Here is a 12,029-nt window from a genome sequence, read left to right on the forward strand (position 1 = left end):
TATAAATTTGTACCGAGCACCACTTCCCTATTTGTGTTTGCACAGTTCCAGGAATTGTCTCCGTTTTGTGTTTCACTTCCGATGTCAGTCGATAGAGTGGAGGTCAAGTTGTGTCAGTGTTGAATGCGGCTTCCTCGCCTCATTATTATTTGCCATTATTCTTGGCATGGATACATTCTGACTTGATTGATTTAGTTGCTTTGCTTGAGCTCAGGAAGTTTTATTTTATATCTCCATATTATATCTTCTATTTGAGAACGTGGAAAAAAGAGAAAGCTATGAATATGCATTATATGTTTTAAATTTGGAGATGCATATTTTACCATCCTCATTTTGATGTTTCATTGCGTAAATATTTCACTTACTCATTTTTAAATTCCAGGATGGTTTGTTGAAATGTATAGATTCTCGGTTTGGAGCTCGTTGCAGCAGTCGGGCTGTTCTCATACAACGTTCGTAGCTATGTCTACTTAAAGTAATGCACTGTAATGTTGTATAGATACCTATCCCACAAAATCGTACACACATCGTATGTAATCCATGTAATTTTTTAAATAATGGCTATAAGAGTGTTCGTACTGGGAAGTTGATTCACCTCAAAAAAAATTATCCGCTGAGTTACAGACGTCTCTTTCCCAATGTAAGTCTATGGGAAAAAGTATTTTTGGGCCCAATGACATCACGGGACGGACACAGAAGTTGCAGTACCGCCGTTTGGCCACTATGAAATTTGGGATCGACGACCGGCGCTCTTCCTCGGGGCTTGAAATTGGAACATTGGCACGAAAATGAGTTCTCTTTTTCTTACAAACAAGGACTTATCCTATACTGTGGCATCAAAAATGTTAGAAAAATCATTGTTATAAACTACCTTGTTCACATAGTGGCTGTACGTACATGTAGTAATTCAGTGTACACTAGTGTTTGTAGGTATATGTGTGTGGACTCTTCTCGAGACGAGCCCAGCGGCACCATCAAACATTAGTCCCGGTAGCCAATAAACAACCACTTTGCTCACTGTGCGATTCCCTCCAGCCAATAAACACGTACTTTACTAACTCTGCCTCCACCTCAGTTGATATTCAACTAGTTTGTTCTCTTCTTGAGCCTGCTAACAATTATGTTAAAATGTGATAAATGTTCTTCATTGATCGTCTGATTTCTTTGACAGAAGCCGGTATGAGAAAATGTTTCCTCCGTCTGGCTCTCGCTGAGTTCACTCTGTGTGCTGCTGTTTGTCACACACATAAGTCCAGCCTTCAAACGGCACAGACAGAGTGTGTGACCCTGATGTACTGTTCATATATTTCCCCATTTACACTGCACCTGCTTCACTATAATGAGCCAATATATCTGCTCACTAATTGCCCTAAATACATATCATAAAGGCCGGCCTGTAAAAGGCTGTCCAACAGTAAAACAGACATAGCATGATGGTAACCTCTGTGCACACACACATGTACGCTGAACACATCACACAGGCATAAAAAAACACATGAGCGCACACACAACACGTATAAGATGGCACACACACACACACACACACATACAGACAGTCTTACACACACTCATCCAGCCTTTTAACAAGGGGCTGTAAATAACACAAAGCCATTTCATTAACGAGGTCCAGCCTGGAAACCCACTGCCTCTCCTCTTTTAAAGTGTGCACACTTCCTGTTTAAAGTTACACTAACCTGGCAACCCAGCACATGGCTACCTGCTCATTGAGATGAGCCACAGGGGGTGCGGAGGCGGACGTGGTGGACGTGATGCTAAAAATATATAAAAGATATATATTTAATATATAAACACAAATACATAATCACTGGATCTTACAAAAAGTTTCGTTGTCCTGCAACTCGTGTCAATTTCAACTCGTTATATGCATACTGCAGTCTTTTCAAAATAAACTTTCGTCTTCACAGGAAGCAACTTGGTTAGGTTTTGGAAAAGATTGGTGAAGTGGCGTTACTTAAGTTTATGGAAATTACAAGACAAATACGTCAATGTTTGGGTTAAAATATGGAAGTGACGTAGTGATGGAGTCTCATGGGAGAAAGTCTGGTGTTTTTTGACCCACCTTCCAGCCCGAACTCCTCCCTATGCGGCGTTTGTCTCTCTTTATACTTCCCGATTCACGATTACGAGGATTACATACAAATGGATTTTATGGGATATATACGAATTGCAGTGCATTAATTTTTGTAGGTAAAGCAAGTCCGATCTCATTCCCAGAGTGTCAAATACTGATGCTTTGTCACAACTGTTGGCGTTAGATACCGACGCACAAGGCACAACCTTTTAAGGTCGGTATGCAGCGCACGCTCCCTGTATTTAATGTTATTTAATGTCTACCAAATACAACAATCCTAGAATGAAATCATCATCATAAGTCAGCACATCTAGCCTCACTCTCCCACCTGCATGGGAACCGTTGTTGAAGTTAGATGAGTCAAACTCAAACATGAATGAGATTTGACTTTACAGTTACGTATTTAGTGAGTGTGGGAGATCGACGCCGGGACTGTTCACATGCTGCTCTCGGTGTGGCACATGCACACTCGCCACAAATGATAGCTGTGTGACGGCGACTGTAGAGACGCTGATTTAAGAGAAGCAAGTTGGGTCATTAGTGAGCCGGGTCCACATTCTGACACTCACGATGCATGTACACACACACACTACAACCCAGATGGCTTTTACAAGGCCCCCGGCCCTCCCCGGCCCTCCCCGGCCCTCCCCGGCCTGCCTGCCTGGTTTTTAATTATGTCGATGGCTGCCCAGCCAGATAAAATGGGTCACATTTAACACGCCTTCACTCACCTTCACACACACATCCACTCACAGTCTGCGAACACACACCCCAACACCTTGCATATACGCTCACACACGATACACACACGCTTTAACAGTCGTATTCACTTGTTCCACAGACAGAGACAAACAGTAAATATGTGAGTTTCAACACAACGCGTCTTGTCTTGATAAAAGGAAGTGTGTGTGTGTCTGCGTCTGTGTGTGTGTGTGTGTGTGTGTGTGTGTGTGTGTGTGTGTGCGTGTGCATGTGCGCGTGCGCGTGTGCGTGTGTGTGTGTGTGTGTGGATTTACAGCCTGTTTCCTCTTTAGCTGTCATTAGACTGCCAGACATGGCTACACAGGTGTACTATTACCAGCATCAGTAATTGGCTTTACACGCACACACATACACACACACACACACACGCATACATACACACACACACATACACACTTTATTTTTAAAGGTCCAATCTCTACTCACAGTATGGCTCCTCCTGATGAAACACTCTGGCTCTGATACTGAGTGTCTTTTATTTGGTTTAAGCGCTATATAAAATACTGTTAAACTATCAAAACGCTCAATATACGGAGAAATACACACAGCAGCCCGTATTCAGAAATTGTGCGTTTGAAACAAGCCGTTAGGATTTCTGTCCATTTGTGATGTCACAAATATACAATATTTAGACCATTACACGGTTTTAAACGTAAACATTCTAAATGTGTCCCAGTTTATTTCCTGGTTGTAGTGTATGTGAATGACATCAGCTGACAGGAAGTAAACGTGGACCCAAACTGTTGCCTAGCAACGCAATTCCGTTGCAACTTCATTGAAATGCACTAAAACGGAGCGTTTCAGACAGAGGGTGAACGTTGACGTTGCGTCCAACATGTCTATGTATTGTGTTGTAGAGATATGAGATGAGCATGCTAACCAGCTAGCACTGACCCGTCCTGTCCTGTAATACCACTTGTAACCTCGAGAGGTGATAGTGAGTCACTGTAGCGTCCCGTCTGTCCTCAGTCCAACATGAGAGGACGAAGAAGCAGAGCTGCACCGAGGGGCTTGTCAGTCATGTTGAAGGTACAGAGTCCACGTACGGTTTATTTGTTTATTGGATTAAATCCTAAGTGGCAGAAAATGATAAAACAACTTTTATTTTCATTTCACTACGCTTTCCCGAAGCTGCCGCACGCTTTCCTCCCTGCGAAGTAGTCTTCTGGTGGCGTTGAGGGAGAAAGGAAAACACAATTTGGATTTAATCCAATAAACAAACTATCAAACCGTACATGAAGATTATAAGATAGCAGTGTTATTTTGTCTGTTGCCTCTCTAACTCAGTTAGTAGTTGACTTTTTTTTATATAACAGATTACTGTAAATTCAGATCATATGAGGTGAAATGATGTCCCCTATTTGTTTGGAGCATGTGGACAGATATTACACATTGCACCTTTAATCTGTTTGAGGAACATATTTGAATAATATTTGAATGTAATTTGAATTTAGCTGGACAAACAAATTCTTTGCTTCTACATTTGACAGTTATACTTCTGGTGTCGTACTGTGCAGGTGGTATTTCTGTGTATTTTACAGTACATGCATGCACATATGAAGTCAGGAATGAGGAGACGTGGTGGTGACACAAAGAGAGGAAAACGAATATTTACAGTATGACGAGAAGGACCCTCATGGCTGGGGAGGTGGAGAAGGAAAAATAAATGAGTCATGCTTGACAGATAGATAAAAACAAAATCACCATCAGAGTCGTGCTTGAGCACATTTCCCTGGATTGATACACTCATGTTTAATTTCAATATGATTTTGAATTAACTGAAATGAACTGAAGCCTTATCAAGAAATACATCAACTCTCCTGCGTCTGTTGTGGTTTCTCTCCCACAGCAGCTTTGCATTTCCTGACGTTATGAAACGATGTGTGTGTAGCGTGCTTGCATGTATTTTGCATACTGTTTTCTGTTGGCTCATATTAAGGGTCAGCACGATGTAGAGTTTTTCAAATGATGTTCAGAAATAATTTCGAAGCCTAAACCTGTAAAGAAATTCGGGGTGTCAATTGATTAAAATAGTTAATAGCACATTTTTTATCTGTTCAAAATGAACCTTAAAGGGAGATTTGTCAAGTATTTAATACTCTTATCAACATGGGAGTGGACAAAAATGCTGCTTTATGCAAATATATGTATATATTTATTATTGGAAATCAATTAACAACACAAAACAATGACAGATATTGTCCAGAAACCCTCACAGGTACTGCATTTAGCATAAAACAATATGCTCAAATCATAACATGGCAAACTGCAGCCCAACAGGCAACAACAGCTGTCAGTGTGTCAGTGTGCTGACTTGACTATGACTTGCCCCAAACTGCATGTGATTATCATAAAGTGGGCATGTCTGTAAAGGGGAGACTCGTGGGTACCCATAGAACCCATTTACATTCACTGATCTGGAGGTCAGAGGTCAAGGGACCCCTTTGGAAATGGCCATGACAGTTTTTCCTCGCCAAAATGTAGCGTAAGTTTGGAGCGTTATTTAACCTCCTTTTGTGACAAGCTAGTATGACATGATTGGAACCGATGGATTCATCAGGTTTTCTAGTTTCATATGATAACAGTATTGTCACTCTAGCTTTAAAACTGAGCCCGCTACAACGTAAGAATAAAATAAAATAAAATATGAGTTTGTGAATGTATGGGAGATTTTAAATTACAACGTGTAAATAAAGTTGTCAGCAGTGAAGTTACACAAAGCCCGAGAAAGAAGAGCTGCTTTTGTTGACATCTGAGTACAGAGTTAAGAGTTAAATACTTCCATCAGTTTGTGTTTGCAACTTTTCCTCCTTCATCTTACTCTTCATCATCTTCACCCAGAGTCCACTGAAGTTAATACACAATATGAATAATCTCTGTTCTCTCTATTTCTGTCTGTCCTTTTATTCTCCGTCTTTTCTCCTTCCTGCTCTGAGAGAGGCTTTACTGACAGGACCCCTTGTGTGCCTGTCCACCTCTCACCTCCACACACACACACACACACACACACACACACACACATGTGGACGGACACACACTCATTTAGACTGTTGAGTGATGTGGCAGGGTAGGGTCATCTCTGCAGGCCCCCATCCATCACACGCCGGCACATGCACACATAATACACACGCATGTGAAATGTGCACAAACACATGGGAGGCTGTGGGGATCTGTACTGTGTCAGACGCTTTATTAGTCCGCCTGTGTGTGTGTGTGTGTGTGCATGTTAAAGGACCTCCCAACTGGAAACAGACCCTTTTCCAGAGAGGATACACACTCTCACACACACTTCTTTATGTCTTGTTAGTCGTCCTGCACCTTAATTTGCAACACATCTAACAAACCAGCTCCGCAGCCGCTTTCACAGCCACTCAATCTGTCACTGTCACGGCTCTGTTTCCACGACCGGTCCCCCCCCCCCCTCTCGTCGGGGTAAAAACAGAGCGAGTGTGTGCATGTAATTCTTACTCTGACTACCAATTTTTATATTGTGTTTTTTGTATATATGTGTGTGTACAGCTGCAGAGAGAGGGGAGGGAAGTTTAATTTCCAACTTCTGCTCTTCTACCTGGAGAGATTTCATTCCAGGCTGCCCCCTAGCTGCTTCACGGAGAACTGCACGCATCCCCCCCTTCTTTGTGCTCGTCTTTCTCTACATTTTCACATTGATCTAGAGAGATTAAAAGCAAGATCCATATTGAGAGGCAATCTGTCCTTTATACTCTGCTTTCTCTCTCTCTCTCCCTCCCTCTCTCTCTCTCTCTCTCTCTCTCTCTCTTTGAAACAAACTTTTTTCATTTGTCGACCACTTCTCCAGGACTTCTCTTCTCTCTTTACATATTCACAGCGCTGCTTTCCTGTTTTAAACAGGCGGAAAACCCTTCAATGCAGAGAAATCTTTTATCAAACTTTTGTTGTAAAAGAGTCTCCTTCTCCATGTGTGCATTAGTAGGGATGCACCGATCCAACTTTTCCAGTCCCAATACCGATAGCGATATCTGGGCTTTGGGTATCGGCCGATACCGAGTACCGATCTGATACCAGTGTTTAATTTATAAGCTGTATAAGAAGAAGAAGAAGAAACCTTTATTTGTCATAGTACAAACAGGTACATGCATGAATTTTGACCTCTGCATTTAAGTATTTTAGGAGCAGTGGGCTGCTGCAAGCGCCCGGGGAGCAACTTGGGGTTTAGTGTCTTGCTCAAGGACACTTCGACATGCAGTCTGTAGGAGCCGGAGATCAAACCGCCAACCTTATGGTTAAAGGACGACCCCAATACTCACTGAGCTACGCCGTGTGTCTCACTGTAAGATGAGATAAGATAAGATAGAACTTTATTAATCCCGAAGCAAATTCTTGTGCCAGAGATTGCTCAAAATTGAAAAGTGTATAAAATAAAAAAAGTACTATTTCTAGCACCAGTGCCTAATAGAATAACAATAAAGTAAGATACATTTAGTAAAATGAGTAAATAAGATAAGTAAAATAAAAAAGGTAAAGTAAGCTAAAAAAAACAGTGATATTGAATATGATATTCCACTGTGTGGAAGTGAGTGGGATCGTTCTGTTATGTGTAAGACAACATCAGGTTTGACTTAAACATTGCTTTCCTAACTTTGTAAAACAAAATTTAACCAATAAATACAGAAATATAAATCGTTATTTATTATTAAAATAATACATTGTGCACCAACAACTTGAGGAATTACAATTCAGGTATAAACCTTTATAACGCAGCAACAAATTGGTCAAAACTTAAACAGGAATTCAAATTCCAGTATATGATATATAGTATAGTAGGCTATATACATATAGAATTGAATAGATCGGCCCTGATAGCTACCTATTTGGGTTATTATCAGCCTGATATCTGATCTGGTGTCAGTATCGGTGCATCTCTGTGTATCAGAGTGATTATCAGACATAACAGACATGTTTGTTTGACTTTAGATGGATGACCATAGTTGCTCATGTTGATACCCTCAGATGTGAAAAAGGAAAAGCATCATCGCCGATCACAACTGATTATTGATTTCTCAATCTGCAGCATGTAATACAGAAAAGAAAAGTTTATTTCCCAACATGTAAAACATGACGAGTCAGAATGAAGAGCAACTATCACAGACTCCCATAAAAATACATGCAAACTAGGGTGTGTTCACACATCCAAACCCTGGGCAGCGCAACAAAAGATCACACGTCATAAAAAATATTCCCTCCGAGACGCACACAATAACCCAGCAGTTATGTCTCGCTTAAGTCTGCTTCTATCTCCGTCTCACATCAGAATCACAATCACCGCGGCGGCTCCGAGCTGCCATTTCCATTTTCTGCCCTCCGTCAAACAGAAAAATAATATGTACCTTGTCACCGACGTCTACTGAGTACAAGCAACTTTCCCTCTACTAATTCAGCCCCTGCACGCCACACGCATCCGTCACATATAACTGGCGGAGGGAGAGGGCATGCCGAGACATCCATTAAAGGTTCCTAGCTGTCAAAGGTTCCCCTTTGTGTTGTGAGGAGCGATATAAGTGTCGTGCTCTTATCAGAGCTTCCTGTGGAGTTTGCTCTGCATCCTGTCCACTCAGAGCCGCTTCTCTTTCACTGAAGTCTCATTGTGTCTTTGCAGCGCGTGCACGTGTAGGTACATGTGTGTGTGTGTGTGTGCTGTCATGTGAGTCATTTTCTGATGCTGTTTAATCAGATAAAACCAGAGGTCAAACTATGAAATGGACTTTTTTATAATGTGTTTAAACTGTTTTCTTCTCTTTACTGGCCTTAAGGATAATTCTCTTCAATTATTCCAACTTATTTCCACGGTTTTACCGTCATTTATATCAGTTATAATAACATTGTACTCGCTGAGATCTCGAAACCCGGCGAGACTACTACAACGCAGTGTGACGAGAGGCAAGAAACGCAAGCAGTCCAGCAGTCAGACAGGAATAGTTTTATTTATTTTAAATATCTGGAGGTAAAACTGAAATGTTGACAGTAATCCTTCACTACACAAACAAACAAACTGTGTAATATAATATATGACTGATAGGAATGATCGCCAAAACTACGGAAAAGATCCACATTGTATTTTAACTGGAAGTACCCTTTAACTGTGGAGAGGAAGATGGTTGTCGATAGACGTTATAGAACATTTTGAAAAATATAAAAACAGCATGCCTGATATCTTTAGTGTCTTCAGTGTTTCTGTTTGATCTGAAGGAGACAGAAGAACTTTAGGGGAAACTTTGAGCTGCCTGGTTTGCTTTGTTTTGTTGAAAAGCTCTCACACGTGGAGCTGATGATTTCCACCCGCGTCCTCTTCTTCCTCCCCCCCCGTGACGTAGGAAGGGAGGGACGGAGAGAGGGAGGGAGGGAAGGACGGAGGGAGGGAGGGAGGGAATGAATGAAAAAGAAAGGTAAATAAACAAACAATCAGCCGTGGGCTTGTTCTGGCTCTCCTTCTCTGTTGCACCTCATTTGAAGCCTTATAAATCAGGCTTCCACCCGGAGACAGGGTGTTAGCAGGCCTCCCAGACAACACACACACACACGTGCACATACAAAAAAAAAACGCACAACACACACAGGTCTGCAGCTCATTAAGCCTGTGATCAGACCTTTGAGTGTGTGTGTGTGTGTGTAGGAAGAGGAGGGTGGGGGAGAACCAAAATGTGTGTGTATGAATGCTTACATACCCAATACGTAGGCATGGCATTCATACGTGTGTGTGTGTGTGTGTGTGTGTGTGTGTGTGTGTGTGTGTGTGTGTGTGTGTGCGTGTGTGTGTGTGTGTGTGCGTGTGTGTGTGTGTGTGTGTGTGTGTGTGTGTGTGTGTGTGTGTGTGTGCATGTGCGTGTGCGTGTGTGTGTGTGTGTGTGTGAGTGTGTGTGTGTGTGTCAGAGTCAAACCTCCCTTCCCACACCTACTCCCCCCTTAAAAAAAGAAATAATCCCACCTTGACTCCACCTGGATTTTTCTCCACGCGTTCATAAAACATGTAGGATACCTGTCGCAGCTCCGCGGCAGCGCCGTGACAAGTGCACTCTGACTCCACCGCCTGCAGAAAAGATATTGGGTGGAGTAGTAGTAGGTGTGTAGGACGGGGGGGGACGCCTGTTTAGTTTTCAGTGACTGTTTTCACACATAAAATAAAGGCCTGGACTCGATCAAGCCGAAGTTGTAAACTGGAAGCATGCGAGGCGGTAGCTGTCGATGTGGAGAGAGTGAGGAGTGGATGAGATTCAGTCTTTATTTAGAAGCTCTTCCAGTCGACGTAATTCACTTCTGAGTGTCTCAGTGTGAACGACAGAGAATCCATAACAACCGCTCTCACAATCAGCACATACATTTACATAAGCCACAGTTTTTATTTCAGCCTTGTAGAACAGCAGGTTACGGTTCTGATTATTTTTAGTGAGGAGGGTCCACTCACTTCTCGGCTCAAACCTAGAAACATTTCTCCACTAAGCGCACACGCATTTCCCTCCAACGGCTGCCGTATTTGTACAAACAAGCACACCTCCAACCAGACCCTTTACATATTTACTCACCAAACTTGGCACCTGCACCCCCACCCACGAAAAATACACCTTCTGCACGCGCTCACCCCGAGACAACAAGAACATGACCATTCACACTTTTACGAGCTGGGGAAAACATGGCCTTTTTTAGAAAAAGCAGCCGGTTGGGAGAAGTTCACGAACTTTTTGCACATCTAAAAATGTCAGATGGTCCGTTGGTTCTTCTCCATCACACCTCGACTTCCTTCGGCAGACGTTTGACTGTGATTAGTGAGAGCGCGGAGAGAGAGAGTTGAGCTATAGAGGTCAGCGCTGAACTCGGGGGGGGTCTGATTGGGGAGTTGTAATTAGAGGAGTTGCTCTGTCTCGGGGGGCCGGTTCTCCCCCGGAGGATTCACGCAGGCTCAGTAGTGCTGCGGCGAAATCGGAGCTTCACCCCCCCAGCTTGGTGGAGAGGGTGTGTGCTTATCGGGGTTTCACAGGACCACCGAACCCCTCCACACACACATACCAATGCACTCAAAGCAGCTAACTGTAGAAATCAACATTTCTGGCCTTTAAAACCGTCTCTTAGCTGCTTCAGAAATGCACTAATAGTTGTCTAATTTTAGGAAGAACGAGGCCCCCTTTTTATACGCATACATAAAGCATTGTTCCTGGTTTCCCCCTCACTTTTTACTCCTCCTCCTCCTCCTCCTCCTCTTCCTCCTTCACCTCTACCTCCATCCTCCTCCATTCTCTGTGAAAGCGGGTAACATGAAACCCGCTCTTGGAGTCTCGGAGGGGGGCCGTCGGGGTTACAAAGGGTGATCAATATGTGCCAGAGAAAGTCTTTAGACAAGTGAAAGAATCCACAGTTTGTCTACTCCCTCCTCCTTCCTCATCCTGTCCCTCTCTTTTCCTTCTTCTTGTTGTCGGGATTGACGAGGTTAGGTGGCCTTAACACCCGCTGACATGTTGCCTCTGTGTGTCTTAAAGTTGACTGACATCAAACTCCTGCCACAGCTCTCTGATACCATTTTGAACTGAACCTCTTTGGAAAATGTCATTTATAGAATTGCTCCGAGTGATTTGTCTGTTGTTTTGTCCCTTTAATAACAATATCAAACCTGTTGCTCTCCAACAGGTGGTGGACGACATGGGCAACGTCAAGTTTGCGCTGGACACGGGCCCGGACGCCACCAGCAACAGCTGGCTCAAATACGTCCGCTCCGCCTTGTCATTTGAGGAGCAGAACCTCGCCGCCTGTCACCTCACCGGAGACCAGGTGAGTGACATGACCGGCATGTCCTGGTTGGATTTGTGGGCCGCGGTCGAATAGTCTTTTTTCTCTTATAGGAAAGTTCCTAACTGAGTGAAATGACCCTGAAGTATCTCAGTAGCAGCCGTAATGAGAGCTGTGTGAAAACTCTTAATGTTAAGGAAAGGTGCCTCAATGCTTCCTCTATTATCTCCTTTAGCAGAGGATACACTGGAGCATCCTTTACCAAAGGAAAGGAGATAATGATTTCCCCACAATACCGTTCAGGAAAACAGAATGATACGCCTATCTTGCATAGATTTAACAATTATTTTCATACAGTCATATACTAATTATGAGTGGGCAGTGACAACCATATTCTATTTATTTATTTCGAACAAGTAAAAAA

The 12,029-nt window shown here is 42.9% G+C and overlaps 1 protein-coding gene across 8 annotated transcripts in view; it reads left to right on the plus strand.

Annotated features, from left to right (window-relative positions):
- The window catches only part of prdm16 (PR domain containing 16), a 337,870-nt gene that overhangs the window by 287,216 nt on the left and 38,625 nt on the right, over window positions 1-12,029 (plus strand). For all 8 annotated transcript variants that reach the window (XM_037772558.1, XM_037772560.1, XM_037772554.1 and 5 more), the window contains one exon: window positions 11,507-11,647. In XM_037772558.1, coding sequence (XP_037628486.1) covers window positions 11,507-11,647 — 141 coding nt within the window. The remainder of the gene's footprint in view (window positions 1-11,506; window positions 11,648-12,029) is intronic.

The sequence above is a fragment of the Sebastes umbrosus genome, chromosome 6 (assembly GCF_015220745.1).
Source record: "Sebastes umbrosus isolate fSebUmb1 chromosome 6, fSebUmb1.pri, whole genome shotgun sequence".
NCBI lineage: Eukaryota > Metazoa > Chordata > Actinopteri > Perciformes > Sebastidae > Sebastes > Sebastes umbrosus.